General features: G+C 39.9%; 1 protein-coding gene across 2 annotated transcripts in view; it reads right to left on the bottom strand.

Annotated features, from left to right (window-relative positions):
- Nucleotides 1-21991, bottom strand: part of LIFR (LIF receptor subunit alpha) — a 91068-nt gene that overhangs the window by 46835 nt on the left and 22242 nt on the right. For both annotated transcript variants that reach the window (XM_082621432.1, XM_082621431.1), the window contains 4 exons: nucleotides 12028-12188; nucleotides 10257-10371; nucleotides 7691-7827; nucleotides 1445-1608 (listed from right to left, as the gene is read on the bottom strand). In XM_082621432.1, the coding sequence (XP_082477558.1) occupies nucleotides 1445-1608; nucleotides 7691-7827; nucleotides 10257-10371; nucleotides 12028-12169 (558 nt within the window). In that variant the 5' untranslated portion in view covers nucleotides 12170-12188. The remainder of the gene's footprint in view (nucleotides 1-1444; nucleotides 1609-7690; nucleotides 7828-10256; nucleotides 10372-12027; nucleotides 12189-21991) is intronic.

The following is a 21991-nucleotide window of genomic DNA, read 5'->3' as shown; positions in this document are numbered from 1 at the left end:
CCTAAGCCAGTAAGTAGTAACGTAGAATATAAAATGTTAGGCCATAAAAATAGCTACACAATACAATTTTAAATAAGTAATAGTTTTAAGACAACAATGGTAGAGCTATATCAAAGTTAGTTGCAAATCAGACTGACACACAAGAATTGCCATTAAAACTCAAGAAAAGAGAGAGCATTTTTACATTGAGGTAATTAGAATGGGCTTTAAAATAAGGGATAGGATTTGACCTGGGTCTTGAAATGTGTATTCGATTTGCATAGGTGAAAAGGAAAGGGAGGGCATCTTAGATGAGAATAAGTATACTGATTATGTAATACAATACAGATCGTACTGGTTAAGGAAGAGCACACACTCTGGAATCAACTGTCTGGGTTTGATTCCTGGCTCCTCCACTTAATGTCTTCCTGTGACTCTCTATCTTCATCTGTAAAATGGGGGTGATGCTAATAGAGCCTCCCCCAGGGGCCTGCTGTGAAGATGCAAACTATTAACATATAGAGAGCTTTCACAATAGTGCCGGGAAGGGGAATGCCAGAAGCATTGGATACAAGATAACTACAATTATGGCTGCTATTGTTTCAGGATGTAATACATAGGCTGTCAAAAAGGAAAACTGATACAGTGACTATGAAATACAGGATAATCCTATTTATTATCTTTACTATTTTACCTACGTACTTAGGCAAATAAACTGTAAAATCATTGTCTTCTAATTCTTAAGTCTATAACTAGGCATATTTCAAGTGCATTAAAGAGGAAAAGAGTAAAAGGATGAAAGAGGGAATTCCCATGTACTAGCTGTCAATACTTTTCACTGCTATTTCTCACTATTCCTTAGATGAATAACAAACTAAAGATGGATCATTAGGAAACTATTCATAAACAAGATTTTAAAAATTAGAGAAAAAAACCATGTACTATTAAATATAAGAATGTTATTTTGGATTCAGATAAGTTCAAACTTACAGATTTATTCAAACTTATAGATTTATACAAACTTATAGATTTATACTTACAGATTCTCAACAATTACTATGGCTAAATGTGTTGCAAAACATTTATTTTTATGTCTATAATGTTAGATAATTTATAGTAATATGTAAATTAAACTATATGTATATTTTTTATTTCATTTATGTAAAAACATGCATATAAAAAAGGTTAGACATGAATACACAAAGATATTGTTTACTATGTTCAAGTGGCAGAATCATGGATTAATCCGCCCTTAATTTCCTAAACTTCCTATAATGGTTACACATTATTTCACTAATTTAGTGGGTTTTTTTTGGCATAGCATACAGTTTTTAATGAACCCCCAAAGGATATCTGATTTACTTCTTTAATAATCTAAAGGTTCACTGTTGCCACTTTAAAATTTAAAAAAAGTATTCAGTTTCTTTAATGGCACAGGAAAAAAACTATTTTTGTTCAAACTTACTAATTTTACGATTTCCATATTCTTTTTACGTAGAACTTTGATTTCCCAGATGACATCTGAGTGATGTGGAAAAACAGAACCCTTGTCATTCCACTTTAGGTGTAATGTAGAAGTTGAGAAATCAGCAGACAAATCCAAGATCTCTGGAGCATCTGGAATTAAGGCTTAAAAAAAGGAAACAAAAGATAAAACTTAGTCAAATGAGTAACTATTTTTCATATTATAATCCCATTAATCAACTAATTTTAAACTCTACTTCTTGATCAAAAAACAATTAAGGATTAAAGTAAATTCTTGCACCTCCTACTGAAAAAAGAGAATAAATATATGTATTTATTTGTATAAGCAGCTCCCAGTTGCTCATCAGCCAAATCTGAGAAAATTATTTACCTGCCTGCTGTTTCAAATCCATAATACATCTTCTAATACAAACAGTAACTGAGTTCCCACAACACTCCAGTGTCATTGGGTCTGAATCTCCAAGCAGATGACATTGGAGAGAAGTAAAAAAGCTCCCTTTGTATAGATTATGGACAGCTGGCCTTGGTAAACCTTTCCATCTGTTTTCTCTGCACCCTTCCCCACTCATCTCCAGTCACAGCCTGCATGCTAGGGAAAGTTACCCACTTGAGGATGCAATGAGCTACTACTGGCATAGGCAGCAGTAAACAGCAGCAAGACCATGGTAGTGAGCAAAGCATTGAGTTGAGGAAGCCAACAAGGTTCTAAGAAGTACTTGGCAGGATCTGGGAAGTCCTTCAGAAAGGCTAGTTTGCAGTGGTGTGCAACAGGTCTGCAGGTGATTGAGAAAGAGAGAAGGTGACCCAGCAGGAGACAGCTGGAGAAAGCCTGGCTATAGTAATAAGGATGTGACTCAGGACGCCATATATGGAAAATAAAGGACAAAATCTAATGGGCATTTCAAAGAAATGACTGGATCAAAGAAATGAAGGATTAGTAATAACAAGACATGAAAACATCTAGGATTTCTTCAAGTCACTAGCTCAGAAAGCAGGAAAAAAGGCAAAAGGAACCAGGGACAATTGTGAAGAGATGTGGGAGTATGGCCATGGATGACTAAGTACTGGGGAAAAAAAGACCATCAATGGAGAGGCGAGGTGCAGACAGTGAGAATGGGGACCAATCAGAGCATACACACAGTCTCAAGAGGACTCGCTGAGTGCAGCTCAAGAAATGAACATAACACACCAACACAAAACAGCCGAAGCTTGTTTGAGAGCTAGTGACACAGTCACACCTTCAAGGAGCCAGAGACCCCAGCCAAGAATCCCGAGAGGGAATGACGTAGAAGCAGAAGGAAACCAGAGAAAATCTGGGATCGCTGAGATCAAAAGAAATGGGTTGTCGTCCAGGCCCAAGAAAACAGAGTTCAGAGAGGAAGGCTGAGAAAAGACCACTGGTGGTCTTTTGATGCTGGTGAGGGTACCGTCAATTCCTGAGAAAGAAGGCTGGCAGGGAAGCAGGCTCTGAAGCTGTAGTACAAAAGGTAAAGAGAAAAACCATGCTCAAGGATAGAGCCTCTCACAGGGAGAAACTGGTAAACTTAAAAAAAAAACAAAAAAAAAGGTAGCCGCAAGAGTAAGATATTCTTCAAAATCTTCAAGTCTTCCTACCTAGAAGGAATGAGTATGTTAATGAAAAATGTGGGGATCAGTGGAAAACACACAAGGTATGAGCCTGTTCTGTTCTATGAAATTCAGGCTTTCTGGTAGGAAGGGCTCTTTCTTGCCTGTGCTCTCCTCAAATGACAGTAAGGTGAAGGTAAGTTAAAAGAAATCCAGAGTCACAGGCTCTCAGGCCCCATATCTATCCTAGTGCTGTCCCAGGAAGTTCAAGGACCATTAAGTAAAGTCACGTCCAGCACAACTGCGGGAGCTGACAGAGGGAGGCTGGCTGAATGTGCTGAAGAACAAAAATGGCAAAGCAGACTAATATAAATTATACGTAACATAAATTAGTCTTGGAACTTAAAAATAAGTTTTTACTAAACTTACTGAAAATGTGCTGATCACAGCGCTCTACACTGGATTTACGTACAATGTTTAGGGTCACACAGGAAATAGAACATGTGGATTAAAGCCTGAAATATGCAGCAGTCAACAGTTACACAGATACGTAAGGACAGTGGAGGATGCTTTACACGAGAAGTTTAAGTGGGAAACTGCTTTTAAAAAAGAAGGAGCAAATGAGGAGTAACAAGCTGATTCAGTGCCAGGAGGGACAAGTTCAAGGTGGCAGGGCAACCACACAGAGCAGAGGCTGCCAAGAACACGGATCCTTCAAATGTTCCAAGATGTCACAACGCAGTAACTTAAAATTATTAAACATGAGAGTACTTTATTAAGGCAACACTCATCTATTAAAATGCTTCCCTCCCTGAGAAGTACACATAATTAACATTTTATCTAAATAGCAGTGGGCTATTCTTCAAAACACAAGTCATATCTAATATTTCCAGCTAAAGACAGTAACAGCCATAATTACAAATGAAAAGATTAAACACAGTTTTTTCACGACTTCATAGTATACTTCTTCATTGTGTGCCAGGGGAGTTCCCCTAAGCTCCCACAAACTGTCTTCTGCATTTTTCTCCAGCTAAAATACACTTGAGGACAATGTTAGCTTGCTTTCTAGAAACTAGAAACTTTTCAGCTAGAAAAAATTTCATCAGTCTTGTTTATTTTTTTAAATAAAGCTGGTTTATCTTTACCCATAACCTCCATGCCCCTTCTGCCTTAGAACATCAGAAGATGGGAGCTTTCCCAGCTCTTTTATAGGATCCATGTTATTTATTCTGCCTCATACAGATGCAAATTTTTAAGTTATTTTAAGAAACTTAGAGATTAAAAATCTTACAAAGACTTATTTTTGTGCTTGCCCTTGTCAATTAGAAGCTTATTAGAGGGGACTTTCCCAGTGCCGCAGTGGTTAAGAATCCGCCTGCCAATGCAGGGAACATAGGTTCGATCCCTGGTCCGGGAAGGTCCCACATGCTGCGGAGCAACTAAGCCCGTGTACCACAACTACTGAGCCTGCACTCTAGAGCCCGTGAGCCACAACTACTGAGACCGTGCGTCTCAATTACTGAAGTCCGCATGCCCTAGAAGCCTGCACGCCACAACTACTGAGCCTGCATGCTGCAACTACTGAAGCCCACGCACCTAGAGCCCGTGCTCCACAACAAGAAAAGCCCGCGCACCGGAACAAAGAGTAGCCCCCGCTTGCCACAACTAGAGAAAGCCCACATGCAGCAACAAAGACCCAACACAGCCAAAAATAAATAAAATTTTAAAAAGCAGCTTATTAGATATTAGATATTATTAGATATACATATATGTGTTAAACATCTTCTTTGCTTTATATGTATACTTTTGAAAGCATCTTAAGAGTTGGAGAAAACTTAATTTCTCATACTTTTATTTAGTAGCAAACTGCTAAAGAACCCAAATCTTCTAATGCACAGCTCCACTATCATTTCACAGCATCTCTTGCATATGACAGGTGTTCAAAGGTTTGCTGATGGACCCACCTCCCTCTCTTATATTCATTTAATTTGCTATTCATTTTCTTATCAGTATTTTTCTTATTTGAGTAGCAGTAGTAATATCTTAGTGTTGGGATACTGTTAATCTAATATTCAAATCACAATGAGGCCCATTATTATTAAAAATGCTGTCAACAAATTACATGCTATGCAAAAATAGTGAACTATTAATCAAGTAAGTCACCTAGAGTCTATCCTGATTTGCCTTTCTAATTCTAGCACTGTTATCTTCAAGTAGCTTCCCAGACAGAACGTTCTCAATCCCTACTGAAAAAGCAGACAGCACAAACTGGCTCTCTGACAGAGTCCTGGGGAAGTTTTAAAAAATCTGGAATAAAATTAAGTTAGATTCCCTCATACCTTAGTACAAAATAATTCCAGATGGATGAAAGATTTAAGCATGATAACAAAACCAAAAACTCATGAAGAAAAATATCAAGAGATTCTATTATATAAAAATGAAAATCGGTGGTATGAAAGAAACACCACAAAGTTTAAATTTAAACTTGGAAAAGTATTTGTAGCAAACAGAAGTGATAACCATACTATACAGAAAGCTCTAGTGAACTAATGAGGAAAAAGATGAATTTCAACATGAGAGAAAATTTACAAAGTACATAAATAGTTCAGAAAAGAATAAAAATGATAATTTAAACAAGTAATCACAGAAATATAAAACAACAACGCTATAATTTGGGGGCCAGCAGATTGAAATCACAAAACTAAGAGAGATAGACAATACCCAGTCCTGGCAAGGATGCAGACAAGCAGGCATGCTCTAATATGATGTCTGTGGGAATGCAAAAAGATTCAAAATGTGGGGGAACAACTGGTAGCGGACATCGAGTCATAAAAAGCGGATGTCTTTAATGTAGCATTCCCAATTCTAGGAATTTAGTCTAAGAAAATCATCACACAAATTCAGCAACATATATGTGCAAAAAATGTTCATTAAGGCATTGGTAATAATGCTGAAAGACTAGAAATAAAAATCTCAATGTTAATAGTCAGTGACAATCCCGAACTCCCTAGCTATCCCACCCCCCCACACTTCCCGCCCCCCGCCCCGCCCCAGTTTGAAATTGACATGTACACACTGCTGTATTTTAAATGGATAACCAACAGTAGGATGGCCTACTGTATAGCACAGGGAACTCTGCTCAGTATTATGTAACAACCTAAATGGGAAAATAATTTTTAAAAGAATAGATACAGGTACATGTATAACTGAAAAAAAAAGACATCAATCTAGTTCAATTTTATAAGGCCTCTATTTAAAATGATGTGGTAATTGATTATAATAAAATAGTATAAGTAAAAAAATTTTAAAAAATATATATTAATTTGCTAAAAATAAAATCAAATAAAATACAATTTGCTAAAAAAAATCAAGGACAAAGTAATTATGGTACCTCCATTCAACGGAATACTAGGCAGCTATAATGTAGATTTATTTACATAATAACTTGAAAATCCATCTATATCTTCTGATAAGCCTATCATAAAGTAATATAAACTTTACTGTTTATATATATATATATATATATACACACACACACACACACACACACATACATAGAGAACACATGTAAGTATTAACAATATTTCTTCCTGGGTATTGGGATCATGGCTGATCTGCACAAAACAATCTCACATGTATCTCACATGCAACTACAGAAAGAAAATAACAAACATGGCTCTTCTCTATCTTGAAAACAGCCCTAAGTAGCACTTTACCCAGACAATACTTCAGCCAGAAAATGAGACCGGTTCTAAGTTCCTGGACAGCATGCTTTGCTATTATTCAAAATCTGTGCTATGTCAGACACAGACCACTCCAAACATGCACCTTGCCTGTAAAATTGGAGAGATCACCAAGTTGCTTATATTTTCTTTCCCTTGCTTCAAAATAAGTCATCCTTATAAGACTCACTGTAATATCATTATGATGCCATCCCATAATAGTTGTCAGAAGGCAACAAACCTGCCTACCCCACCATTAAGAGAGTTAAGACCACTGGAGTTTTTAAGGTCTCATTGCATGGCAAATTTTCCATCTCCAAGAGCCTGGATTTATTTCATGCTTCCACCCAGCTTGTAGCATACGTCCTAGGCATTCGGTCAACACATCTATAAAAGATGCCTGCTATGTGCAAGGCACTGCACTAGACACTAGGTGTAGAAGACAAAGTCTATGCCCTCAGGGAACCCATTTTCTTGTAGAGGAAACACACAGGAAGCACCTAATTATATAATAAATTATTTATGCAATTGTGAGAAATATCACAAAAGAGAAATACAGACTGCCTAAAGGAATGTTAAGAAAGGAATGGGGTCTCCTCTGGGAGGGGATGGTCAAAGACTATTTCCTAAGGATGGCTGAGGAATTCTGAAAGGCATGCAGGAATCAACAAAGTAGAGGGGTAGGAGAAGAGAATCCAACCGTGGGAAGGACCTTAACTTGTGTGACGTCTATTTGACTGACCAGAGGAAGAGTTTGCTTCCATCTTGATCTTGGCTATGCTCCATAATTGGAAGTATGGTCGCCGGGTAAATGAGAATATTAGTTTAACAAAATATATAAAAGAATGGTAAATTCCTGTCAATTATAAAGCAGCACAATACTAACAAAGGCACCATTCTGAGTTATTTTCAAGTCAATTTTCTTTTCAAATACTTACAAACGTTTTTTTCATTTAGTGTGAATTTACTTATAAAACTTCGAAAATCATGTAAAGGGTTTATTGTTATTTCATGATCACCAGGTAAAAGAGCTGGGATTTTAATATTTTTCTCCAATCGATAACAAGAATGGGACCTGCAATATAAGAAATCAAATTTTAATTAGCAGATAAAATTGAGCGCAATTTTCATAAAAACTTGATTAACACAAAATCCAGTGGAAAATACTTTGTTCTTTTGTATACAAAAATATGACAGGTTATATCGCATTTTAAGACTGCAAAAAAGCGAGGTAAATGGTAAGTCCATTAATGTGTTGGTGGGAAAAATAACCAAGACTGTATCAGAAAGTCAAGAGAGTAAGCAGAGACAATTCTATCAAGAAACTTAGGGCTTTAGCATGGCCTTCAAACCCCGCCCAACCCTGCCTTTGCACACACCCTGCCCCCCACACCCCCCTTCTGGACCGACCACTACAGGGTCCCCATCACTGAGACTTCAACCAGCTTGTCTGCTCCTCTGTCTTGCCTCACGGTTCACTCGTACAAAACGTTCTCATGTTCTCATCAGCTACGCTTTCAAAGTGCTTCTAGTTCCCACCCATTACCTCTCAGACAAAAGTGAATTTTTCTTCTGTGGTTCCATGGCCCTCTGTATCTTTATAGGGCATGTTTACACGCTTTGTTATTCACATACATTTCTAATTTCCCGTAAAATTTTAATTCAAGCAAAAGGACTTTGGGTGTCTCCTGCATCACCGCCCTGCCCCGCACAGGCCTCTTCACATTCCTAAGTGAATTTAGGACTGAGGACTTGAAAGGGTCGGCTAACCTCACGTGTGTGGTTTCTTTGCGTGCCAGCAACACAAAACCACCCGAATTCTCTAAATCATGCTTTTTCATACATTGATACCATTGTACCCAATATTCTCTCAGGTTGGAATGGCTTTCTGTCCTATTTCTGCTGAGAAAACTGAGTATTCCTACTCCACCACCAGGCTTCTGACAGCCTCTCTGGACCTCACACTCCTTAGTCAACGCTCCCTCAGACCATCACAGACAATCAGCATCAGCATTTAATCCACAGCATCATTATGTCTGCTTCTCGTGAACTCCTGGAGCCAGGATCACTTCTTCTCTGTGGGTTCTGCAGTAGTCAGTAGTGTTATTTACCAGATTTTTCGGATTCTCCCCTTCTGGATTCACAGGAGGATTGCACTTCCCTGCTCCTCTGAAACAAGGCATGGCCATGGGATATTAGGTGTAGAGAAAGTGAGTGAAAGTCACAGTTTCTAAAAGCCAGGAAGGCTCTAAAAGCCAGGCAGGCTCTGCTACCCTCCTGTCCTGGTGCACTGGGAGATGAGGGCCCCCTGGCCTGTGGCCCTGAGGGAGGGAAAAGGGGCAGAGATGCCAGCTGACCTCAAGATAGACACAAAACACAAGCAGGAGTAATCCTTTATTTTCACTGCAGAAAATAAGGACATAAGATTCGAGGGTTGTTTCTGCAATAAAACCAAGCTCGTCCTGGCTGATAAATTACCATCACACTTAGACTAATGTTCAACAAATGTACACCGACTGGGAAAAAAATCTGAGTGTATTTAAATCCACATTTATGTCAATTTACATTAGGACCACTTATCAGCACACTGGTGCTTGGAGCTCTGCACTGAACTTCTCTGGCGTTGCTAAACAACTCAGAGCCCTGCTGGGATCAGGGAAGGGCAAGGAGAGTGCTCTGGCTAGCAGAGGGCCCGACGGCTTCCACTCCAAGCTCCGGGACTTGCAGCCACTCCAGGATTACCTGAGAGGGTAAGGCAGTGTGACGGAACCTACCACTTGCCTCCTAATGTCCACTTCCCCCTTTCCTTAGTAACACTCCCCCAGGTTTATCCGAGTACATGGCCATCAGCTATGAGAACACATCACCTAGCCTCTTATGCAAATAAGTTTAGCCAGTGCACTAAGTTCTGCCAATGAGATGAAAGCAGAGGTGCTGTACGGGACTTCTTAGAAGTCTTCCTAAAGCAAACCACCTCCTTCCTGCTTTCTGGAAGGCAGACATGACAGCCACTCCTGAAGCATCATCTTGAACCATGAGATCACACCCTCAAGATGGCTGAGTAGCATGAAAAAGAGTAACCTGGGCCTCTCATGGCCATGTGCACCCACGTTGGCCTTGAACCGCCTACTCCAGACCTTTCACATGACAGTAAATGCCTGTCTATTACTGACGTTTTCTGTTAGGCAGAGTCAAAACTTGAACTTCATTGATACAGGTAGGCACTGGTTTAGGACAGACCAGTAAAACTTCCCCACAGACGATCAGAATCCCATGAGAAGCGTTTCCCATACTCAACAGTCACACGATAAAAGAATCAAAGTTGTGGCCAGGAGAAGGGTTTGTTTCCATCCTGACTGAAGTAAGATTCAGATTTTTAGAAAACAGAGAGCTAAGATTTAAAATTTCTTTAAAAAATTTCCAGAATAAAATCTTTATATTCTAAAATTAAAGACAAAGAACCTTTAGATTATAACTATAAATTAACCAAAGTATGTCCATTACCCGTTTTCAAAGCAAACTTCGTAAGCAGCACCATGGCCGGCTCCAGAGGGGGCTCTCCAAGAACAGTCCCACACTTGTAAATTGTTAGTTACACACTTCAAATCACGAGGAGTCCCTGGAGAAGGAGAAACAAAACACACACACATGCACACACACGCACACAAAATGCTTATTAATTTAACTGCACTGTAAAAGTCAACAAGTGAAACCGTCCCCAGCCATAAGTACAATCGTTTGTGTCTGCAGAAGGCCCATGTTCTTTATGCAGAGATGAACCTGCAGTCACAGGAGGTGACTGGTTTTATATTTCTTTCTGTAGCTTTGGTTTAAAAAATCTAGTGAGTAAACTGATGAAAGTGGGTCAACCACTAGACCACTCAGGGGTTAGGCCTCTCTCAAAAATTCCACTTCCAGAAAGCTAAGATAAATAGAGGGAGTGGCTATATGGACTCAATGAAGGGACCAAGAGAGCGCCTGGGAGAATTTTAGCCTCCAGTGACCCCATTTGCAAAAAAGTAAAATAAAAAAAAAAAAAAAAAACTCTAAGACTTTAAGTAAAAACTATGTATCTCCTATGCCACAAACACAGCTTCTAAGCACTCCTAACTACTAGTGCTTCACAGCTTGTTACCAGACTGCCACCTACACAGAAATCCCATAGCCAATCTTTAGATCTTTATGAAGCACATCACATAAACAGTAATAAACTCACATGAGTCTCTGAAAAATATATATTTTGTGTAGGCCTAAACAACTGAAAAGTAACAAATAATTCAGAAGATTACAGTCCTAATAGTATTTACTCACATCTATAAAATAACATTAGATCATGGAATACATAAGCACTATACAATGAAAAACTTGTCATTCTAAAAAGACAGTGAAAAGAAAGAAAGGAGAGGACTTGAGGGAGGGAAAGAGAACAAAAGGAAGGAAGGAAAAGAGGGAGGGAGGCGAAAAGCAATTAGAGTGTGAAAAAGGTATTCTATCTCAGATTCTCTATATAAATGTCTATTAAAAAGGTTTTTTCTTTAATTTTTACATATGATTGGTATGATATTCACTACAGCAGTGAATTATAAAGCTATTTATGTAAGACAGAAAACAAAAACATTAGAAACACATTAGAAATCATCAGTAATCATAATAAAGTTATTTAGTAGTAATTTGGGGGGAAAAGAGAAGATCTCTTTAATTATGCAAATAATATAAAAACTAAACTCAGAGGCAGAAGGGTGAAAATGCTCTTTATAGGGTAAGCTAGATTAACCCCTACAAACATTCTTAACGTTTTTAAACAAAATGAAAACAAGTCATATATTTCTTAAAGCAGATATCTGGATTTAATTTATGTGACATTCTGAAAGGCAAAATTACAGACAGAAAATAGATGAGTGTTGGCTGGAGGTGGGGATGGAGGGCTGACGGCAGAGGTGCAGGGGCATTTTCTGGAATGACAGACTGGTCTGTATCTTGATTGTGCAGGTGGATACATGTCTGTATGCACCTGTCAAAACTCACAGAACTTTATCCTAAAAGGGTGAATTTTACTGTATATAACTTATACCTTAATTTTTTAATGGGGAAAGAATACTTAGATCTATCTTTATGGGCCTTTTTTAAAGAAACTAGAAGTACATTAAAAAAAAATGACATAGAAATGGATTTTAACCACAACCTGAAGGGTTCAATAAAGTCTCAAGATTGCTTCTTAAGCAAAACAGTAATGACATTGCAATCAGTTCATTTTCTCTGACTCTGACGCACTTACTTCTTTTCTGGCTGTTTACTTGATTCATTAAACATAGAAGAAGAACTGTTAATAAGAGCCACTGGAAATTTGAAGTCATCCTCATTCTTTTACTGTCCCCCATCCGGGATGGTCGTTTCAAACATAAGGAAATGTCCATCATCTGTGCAATGTAGTCAGTTCTGCATGAGGAGAAGAATTTCAAATGGCGTTCAAACTGGTCCAAGGACACTCCTTATCTTGTGCACATCAACACTGAAAATGGATACTGACAAATACCAAAACATGCTGCACATTAAAGCCATGGAGACACCAGACTCAGCTACCCTGGCTTTAGGATATGTGACAATCGGACACAGCTGTTGCTCCGGGATCCATTATAGGGTCAGGATAGGCTTCAAATTCAAGATTACAACTGAGCACATATTTATCAACACTCCAGTACTGCTAGAGTATAGAAAAGCAGTGCATAAAACTGAGGTTTTGACAATTTTAAGTGATATATGAAATGGCGTTTTTAATTTTAATTAGTATATATTAATTTTTATAGTCACTTATTTATGACAAGTAATGTTGGTTTTCTTTTCCATGTACACTGTGATATTAAGTTTCTATTTTACATAAATTTAGTTTAAAGAAAAAATTAGGGTCATTAATCACATATGGGGGATTGCAGATGTGACAAAAATATTGACAATGACATACAAATGACTAAAGTGTAACAAACACTTCAACAACTATAACGGGGAAGGGACTATCAGTAGACGAGAGATTTCAACACATTTCTGTTGAAAACTGAGAGCGCGCAGACGAGTGGTGACTGCATCCGGCGGGTGGTAGGGAGGGGCTGCAGCGGAGGGAGGCATTGTTCAGCCCAACATACCCATCAGCCTAGCGAGTGCCAGGCCCTCCTCCAGGCACGAAAGGTGCAACACCGAGCTAGACGAAGTCCCGCCCCTCAAGGAGCTTAGACGCTAGTTCTAGAGACACATACATAAACAAGTAAGGTCCTGATACGAACTTTAAAAACTCGAGTAAGTCAATGTGCGTGAGAGTGTGTGAGTGAAGGTCTAGCATCTGAGCTGGGATCTGACTGATGAGAAGACTGCCATGGTAAGATCAGGGAAAGAGTAGCAAGAGCAAATACAAGGACCCTAAGACAAGGACAGCTTACCAGGTTCAAAGGTCAGGAGGAGGGGCTGAGAGGAGGTGGGCTGGCCAGGCCACAGAGGGCCTTTGGTCATCAAAAGGATAAGGGCTTTAACAGGTCGAGATGAGCAGCAGCCACTGGCGTGTCTTAATCCGGGGAGACCCATGATCCGATCTGCACTTTGGGAAGATTTCTCTAGCTGCTACATGGAGAACGGACTCTAGGGGAGAAGAGAGGCAGGGGAACCAGAGTCCAAATGAAATAATCAGTGGTGAGGACCCTCTGCTAAGGTTTTCAAGAGCGGAGGTGGTGATAGGTGGTCAGATTCAGGATCTGTACAAGAGATGGAGGGTCTTATCAATCCATTATAGGCAGGACAGAGTGGTGGTTAAAAACACAGGCTCTGAATCCCAGCTTTTGCACCTACTGTGTAAGCTCAACCGCTCTGTGTCTTGGTTTCCCCATCTGTAAAGTAGAGATGATAACTGTATTTTTCTCATAAGTTTGTTGTGAAGATTAAATGAGTAAATATATGCAAAGCACTTGGAATAGTGCCAACAACATATACGTGCTGTTAAGTGTACTTTGTGTAGTATATGAGGTACAGGAAGAAGAGAGGAGGCACATATGACTACTAGATTTGGTGGAAAAACAATACTGGATGGATATGGTGCCACTTAAATCCTCTGCGCGTGCGTGAAGGAGGATGCAGTGGTTCATGGGGCTGAAGCTCGAGGATTCCAAGATCTGTTTCTGTAAGTCAACTCTGACATGCTCCTACACCCCACTCCCAACAGCAGTGTTCTCCCTACAGGACATAAAAGAATTGTTGAGGACACAGAGCAGCTAACAAAGACATGGGTGTCACAGAGGAAAGCCTTCCACACCTGACCCTGAGGGATTCCTCCGAGTAATGATGTTGGCATCCACTCTTGTTGAATGAAGCTTGCCAGACAACAAGTCCTCCAAATGTGCTGAAAACTCCTTGTCAGACCTAATATTGCCTCATTTTTATACTGGAATAGATGACTAAGGATCATAAAACATATAAGAAAGCCTAAATCTTTGAAGAGAAATTCAGGATAAACAGGATCCCCAAAAGGAAAATAAAAATTACTCCCAGAGGAAATAGGGATAATGTGAGAAATAGGAAAAGTAAAAAACAAAAAAAAAACAAAAAGAAAATCACTTCTAGATAGTACTCTCTGAGCAGGCATGGCACAGTCATAAAAACAAGAAGAGGATGCAATGAAAAAGGAATAATCAGAAATAAAAATAACTCTTACACATTACATACATTGGCTGATAGTAAAAGATTTCTAATGACAGATAAAACATTGAGTAATCTTTCAGAATACACAAAAGACAGAAATAGAAAATGTGAGAAGAGATGTGAGAAATAGGAACTTGAAAAAGGAAAGGTGATCGAACATCTAAATAACTGGAACCTAACAAGAGGATTCAAGAAACATGTTTCTCAGTGAAAGCAAACATCAAGATGGCTGCTTGGCTACTGCTGAGCACTGTCACAAACCGGGGAAGTGAAGCCCAAATAGCACAAATGATCATAAGCAAACATACACGAGGCACAAGCATACATTTCAAAAGTGTTCACAATTATTTTCTGGATGAATAACTTCCTAGTCAATCACAGTTTCGCCGAGCTTACTTATTAAAATGAAAATGTATTCATGGAATGTCTAAAATGCCAATTGCTGAAGTTATAGAATTACGTGGCGTGTACAGGAATAACTTAATAAAGGAGACCAAACCATGACTAAAATAATCACAAACCATATTCACTGACTGGCTAAACATTATCTTGAAATGAGACAATCCCTCACTACAAGTTTACAGCTGTCTAGAAAAGAGTGTGTCCCATGAAGTGGCAGGCGGGGTACTGTGGACTAAGGCTTTCATCCTGGCTCCATTACTAATCAGCGGTGTGAATGAGCGCAAATCACTTAACCCCCCCCCCCCCGCCCAACCTCCCCGGCTTCAGCCTCAACCAGGGTGGCATGGAGGCAAGCTCTGCCCAGAGCACCTAGGAGAGACTTCCCCAAGTTAAGTTGGGATATTCTATTCCTGTTGGCAGGCACAAGCACAAGGTCAGCAGTGCCAGCCCCACCCATGAGGGACATGACTGAGCAGGTCTGCGAGGGTCAGGGTGGGGTGCTTGGGAACAGAAGAATCAGTGGCACTGTCGCCAAGTCCAGCTTAACTGAAAACAGGCAGGATGATAAAGAGGACTTTCTTGTTATAACATTTACACAGAAAACTTTGAGCAAGTCATCAGGCCATATTATATTACGCTTGTAACAGATCTGACTTCTCTATCAAATGGACTTATGTGAGGCCGGAACAATACATGAACAGAGCCCTCCAGTGCACCTCCAGGAAAACAGGGACCCATGAAACTTGTCCCTGCTCCCTCCTGATAGATGCATTGTCAGAACTTACTTTTTTCCCACCAATGGCTTATTCTTTAGAGGAAAGCACATTTTTATCAAATTTCAGGGGCTAATTTTAAAAATTAGAGTAGCTGTCTTTTGACACCAGAAGAATGCAAATGTAAATTTCTAAAGGGGTGAGACAGGGAAGAAACTACTCAGGCAGGTGTCAACCGGAGCCCTGTGTCCTTGGTGGGGACAGCCACCTGCTCTAAAGGTGGCAGCAATGGGCCTTGTTTTGCCAGATGTTCCCTTTTCAAGACTAGGTAGAAATCTGGGATTTTACATGAAATACTCAAATCTGTAAACATAAGCAACTAACTCATATTTTTTATACATTGTAAAAGCCAAACAAAATACGCCTTCAGACTGCATCCTGCCCAAGGGCTACCAGGTTCATATCCTGCTCAATGTAATTATTTTGAAGGATTCAAAAATGTCAATAAATCCTTCAGTTTAGGAAAACTGATCATGCAGAATCAATGTATAAAATTGTTGAACACAAAGAAAAGAATCTGCCTTTTGCTTGTTAGTTCTTGTGTCTTTGCGTGTATCCTGCCCTCTGTCTTAGGCGTCTGAGCGTCCGGGGCTCGGCCACCAACCTCATAGGCGTGGTCCCTCCCCTGAAAGTGGGCACAGAGGTGCTCTGTCTGCTTTCTCATCGGCTTTGAGAGTTCTGCCTCTAGGCTATGTGAGGTTCTGGACTTTTCTGCTGAGGATACAGTAGTTAGAAAAAAGAGTGGAGAAAAGTAAAGCTAAAGGCAGAGGAGTGCCAGAAGCTGCAGTCCTGATGTATTTTGTTTAGTTGTTACGTTTGTTTTCTTTTCGGGGGGTGGAGGGGAGACAGGTGGGCAGAGAGGGAGCAGGAACATGACAGAGAGTGAGTGAGCGCGTTCTGCTGGTGAGACTCTACTGCGTCCTGGAAGGGGGCTTGAGAAACACCTGCTCAGGCACAGAGAGGTGAGCAAAGACGACCCAAAGCGTCTTTACTCTGACCCTCTATTCTTGTCGCCACAGTGAGAGAACTCCCTTGTCATTAACACACAAAGGAATGAAACACTGGAAGGAGAAAAGCTGCTTCATCACAGCACAGCAAAATAAATGTGCAAGTCGTTCGCTGAGCCTACAGGAGAGGAGGTGCCTGGGCGGTCACCCTGAGCAACCAGGTGGGAAAGCAGACAGAGTCCTACTGCTGAGTCCCATCCTCCTTAGTGTCCCTTTTTTTTTTTTTCCCCCCTCACTGTTTCCTGTTAGGGAACATAAAAATCATTAAAAAACTCTGACCAGCAACCACTCTCCTAATTCCACTCCCCAGTCCTACCCGCCTACTCACAGGAGCTTAAGTTCCTCAAGCACCGCCCTCTGAGGAATGCTCTTCCAGGAACAGAAACTTTGCAGGCAGGTAGACTCTACTGTATTATTAAAGTGAAGCATGGGGATTTAAGTAAAATAAGAGATGTACCTATGGAAAACCCCAACCTGGCCGGACTGGAAAGCTCAGTTTGGGAAGGCAGACGGAGACCAGACTGTGTAGGGAGACGTAAAGGTTTGAAGGAGGGGGAAGCTTGAAGGCAGTGGTGTTTAAAGGAGACTGATTAAGAGACAACTGCAATAATAAGAACATACACAGAATCCATATTCAACTGAAAAAATCTAGTCCTCAAAGATGCCACCAAGTACCCAGCACAATGAATTTAAAAAGACTCCTTCCACAGTATAGCACCCATAATAACTGCGTAAAAGAAGCTCTGAAAAGCTTCCAGGGAGGGGGAGGGGGAGGTCCCACCCAGGGCCCAGGAACGAGCGTAACATGGGAGCAGCTCCCTGAGCCAGGACTCTGCGACTGCCCTGTGAGCCCCACGAACCCTCTACTGTCACATGGGGAAGGTGACGGCGCTATCTCCAGAGCGGGCCACGGGTGTACAGGAGACACTGGGTGTGTGGTCAGTAAACACTCTGGGGGAGGAGGGGGAGGTGGGGAGGAGAGGAAAACACAGACTTCTTAGCACGGAAAGCTAAAGAGAACGTCTTCCAAAAGCCGAGTGAAAATTACTTTCACGCTTGACTTCTATACTCAAACTATTAATTAAGTGAGAGAATAAAATACATTTTATAAAGATATGCCAGATCTCAAAAGATATTTCTTCCTTGCAGCCATTCTCTGGAGACTACTAGAGGACATGATTCACCAAAAAAATGAGGCAGAAAACCAAAAATGAGAAAAATGATCCATGAAACTGTTTTAACCCAGGAAAGAAGCCCCGTGCCTCCCCTCCAATCTCATTCCAGGTTACACTGAAATTGATTCCATTCTCCAAGCTGCCGGACCCCTTCATGACTCTTTACATTTGCACACGTTTTCCCTTCTGCCCGGAGCTCCCTCTGTACTCCTTTCTGCCACCCTCTCCTCAATTCACATGGGAGACTGCTGGTGGGAGTCAGGAAGAGCTCATTACCACCTTTGTGATACCTTCCCGTTCCCCAAAGGTCTGATGCTCCTTCTTCTGCTTCCAGGACACTCTAATTACATCTCTATTACAGGGGTTGCACAAACTGTGACCTGTGGGCCAGATTCGACCCACCTCTGCTTTTGTAAATAAAGTTTTACTAGAACAGAGCCACACCCATTTGTTTACATACTGCCCAAGGCTGCTTTCACATCCTCATGTTGGGACTCAACAGCTTCCCCAGAGACTGCAAGGTCCGCAAACCTAAAATATTGATGACCTGGCCCCTACTAGAAAGTTTGCTGATCTCTTCCTAACTCTGTAATCCTCCAACAGACTATAAGCTCCTTGAGAGGAAATGCTGTCTCTCTGTTCACTGTAAGGCACTTCCCCCTTCCCCCCCACCCCCCATCAGTGTCCAAGCACAGCTCCTGGTACTCAGCACTCAAAGCTCAAGCTGGCTGATAGGTGAGTGAACACCAAGATGTAAATGAATATGTATATGTCTGCACACTATGCTTTGATTACCAGGCTTCACCACTAACCCAAGTACTGCCAACACTGGGAAGCTAAGTTCGAGGTGTAGTTCCCAAACCATGCACTAAGGTGCCCCAAGGCACAGAAGCAAATGAACTGGGGTACCACAGTATATTTTAAAATTTCAGAGGAAACAGTGACATCTATCCAACACTATGAGAACCTTTAGCTAAAGGGAGTTTGGTTTCAACACTAGGTCATGCCACATTCCTCTCAATGACATCATATCTTTGTGAAGGAGGAGGGAAGACTTGTCAGATGCTGTGATAAAACACAACTACCAACCAAAAATCAATGTAAAGGTGGAAACAAGAGTGGCAGTGCCAAATCTGTTTCCAAGGTTTGAGAAGCTGTGCAATACCCAGGCAGGTGCATATACATGGCTTTTTAAGAATAAAATAAAGATATTATTTCCTTTATGTTGATATGCATTATTTTCTCACACTGCTACTAAAGTGTCAGGTCATAAATACTCATTAATATAATTGGACCTACAACTTCATAAAAAGAACTGTTAGGTTATCTTTTTTTGCCCTGGGGATACTATAAGAACATTAATGAGAGAGGGCAGACAGCAGAAACAAGAACTACAATCCTGCAGCCTGTGGAACTAAAACCACATTCACAGAAAGATAGACGAGATGAAAAGGCAGAGGGCTATGTACCAGATGAAGGAACAACATAAAACGCCAGAAAAACAACTAAATGAAGTGGAGATAGGCAACCTTCCAGAAAAAGAATTCAGAAGGACCTCGGAAAAGGAATGGAGGCAAAGATCGAGAAGATGCAAGAAATGTTTAACACAGACCTAGAAGAATTAAAGAACAAACAAACAGATGAACAATACAATAACTGAAATGAAAACTACACTAGAAGGAAACAATAGTAGAATAACTGAGGCAGAAGAATGGATAAGTGACCTGGAAGACAGAGTGGTGGAATTCACTGATGCAGAACAGAATAAAGAAAAAAGAATGAAAAGAAATGAAGACAGCCTAAGAGACCTCTGGGACAACATTAAATGCAACAACATTCACATTATAGGGGTCCCAGAAGGAGAAGAGAGAGAGAAAGGACCAGAGAAAATATTTGAAGAGATTATAGTCGAAAATTTCCCTAACATGGGAAAGGAAACAGCCACCCAGGTGCAGGAAGGGCAGAGAGTCCTGTCCAGGATAAACCCAAGGAGAAACACGCTGAGACACATAGTAATCAAATTGGCAAAAATTAAAGACAAAGAAAAATTATTGAAAGCAGCAAGGGAAAAATGACGAATAACATACAAGGGAACTCCCATAAGGTTAACAGCTGATTTCTCAGCAGAAACTCTACAAGCCAGAAGGGAGTGGCATGATGTACTTACAGTGATAAAAGGGAAGAACCTATAACCAAGAATACTCTACCCATCATTCAGATGGAGAAATCAAAAGTGTTACAGACAAGAAAAAGCTAAGAGAATTCAGAACCACCAAACCAGCTCTACAACAAATGCTAAAGGAACTTCTCTAAGTGGGAAACACAAGAGAAGAAAAGGACCTACAAAAACAAACCCAAAACAATTAAGAAAATGGTCATAGGAACATACGTATCGATAATTACCTTAAACGTGAATGGATTAAATGCTCCAACGAAAACACACAGGCTTGCTGAATGGATACAAAAACAAGACCCAGATACATGCTGTCTACAATGCACCCACTTCAGACCTAGGGAAACATACGAATGAAAGTGAGAGGGTGGAAAAAGGTATTCCATGCAAATGGAAATCAAAAGAAAGCTGGAGAAGTAATACTCATATCAGATAAAAGAGATTTTAAAATAAAAAATATTAAAAGAGACAAGGAAGGACACTACATAATGATCAAGGGATCAATCCAAGAAGTAGATATAACAATTATAAATATATATGCACCCAACAAAGGATCACCTCAATACATAAAGCAACTGCTAAGAGCTATACAAGAGGAAATCGACAGTAACACAATTATAGTGGGGGACTTTAACACCTCACTTACACCAATGGACAGATCATCCAAACAGAAAATTAATATGGAAACACAAGCTTTAAATGACACAATAGACCAGATAGATTTAATTGCTATGTATAGGGCATTCCATCCAAAAACAGCAGATTACACTTTCTTCTCAAGTGCGCACGGAACATTCTCCAGGACAGATCACATCTTTGTTCACAAATCAAGCCTCAGTAAATTTAAGAAAAGTGAAATCATATCAAGCATCTTTTCTGACCACAACGCTATGAGATTAGAAATCAATTACAGGGAAAAAAACATAAAAAACACAAACACATGGAGGCTAAACAATACATTACTAAATAACCAAGAGATCACTGAAGAAATCAAAGAGGAAATCAAAAAATACCTAGAGACAAATGACAATGAAAACACGATGATCCAAAACCTATGGCATGCAGCAAAAGCAGTTCTAAGAGGGAACTTTATAGCAATACAATCCTACCTCAAGACAAAACAAACATCTCAAATAAACAATCTAACCTTACACCTAAAGGAACTACAGAAAGAAGAACAAACAAAACCCAAAGTTAGCAGAAGGAAAGAACTCATAAAGATCAGAGCAGAAATAAATGAAATAGAAACAAAGAAAACAATAGCAGAGATCAGTAAAACTAAAAGCTGGTTCTTTGAGAAGATAAACAAAATTGATAAACCATTAGCCAGATTCATCAAGAAAAAGAGGGAGAGGACTCAAATCAATAAAATTAGAAATGAAAAAGGAGAAGTTACAACAGACACCATAGAAATACAAAACATCCTAAGAGACTACTACAGGCAACTCTATGCCAATAAAATGGACAACCTGGAAGAAATGGACAAATTCTTAGAAAGGTATAACCTTCCAAGACTGAACCAGGAAGAAATAGAAAATATGAACAGACATATCACAAGTAATGAAATTGAAACTGTGAGTAATAATCTTGCAACAAACAAAAGTCCAGGACCAGATGGCTTCACAGGTGAATTCTATCAAACATTTAGAGAAGAGCTAACACCCAGCCTTCTCAAACTCTTCCAAAAAATTGCAGAGGAAGGAACACTCCCAAACTCATTCTATGAGGCCACCATCACCCTGATACCAAAACCAGGCAAAGATACTACAAAAAAAGAAAATTACAGACCAATATCGCTGATGAATATAGATGCAACAATCCTCAATAAAATACTAGCAAACAGAATCCAACTACACATTAAAAGGATCATACACCATGATCAAGTGGGATTTATCCCAGGGATGCAAGGATTCTTCAATATACGCAAATCAATCAATGTGATACACCATATTAACAAACTGAAGAATAAAAACCATATGATCATCTCAATAGATGCAGAAAAAGCTTTTAACAAAATTCAACACCCATTTAT

Source organism: Mesoplodon mirus (assembly GCF_964341445.2).
Source record: "Mesoplodon mirus genome assembly, chromosome: 5".
In the NCBI taxonomy this organism is placed as follows: Eukaryota; Metazoa; Chordata; class Mammalia; order Artiodactyla; family Ziphiidae; genus Mesoplodon; species Mesoplodon mirus.
This window is presented reverse-complemented; position numbering and strand designations above follow the sequence as displayed.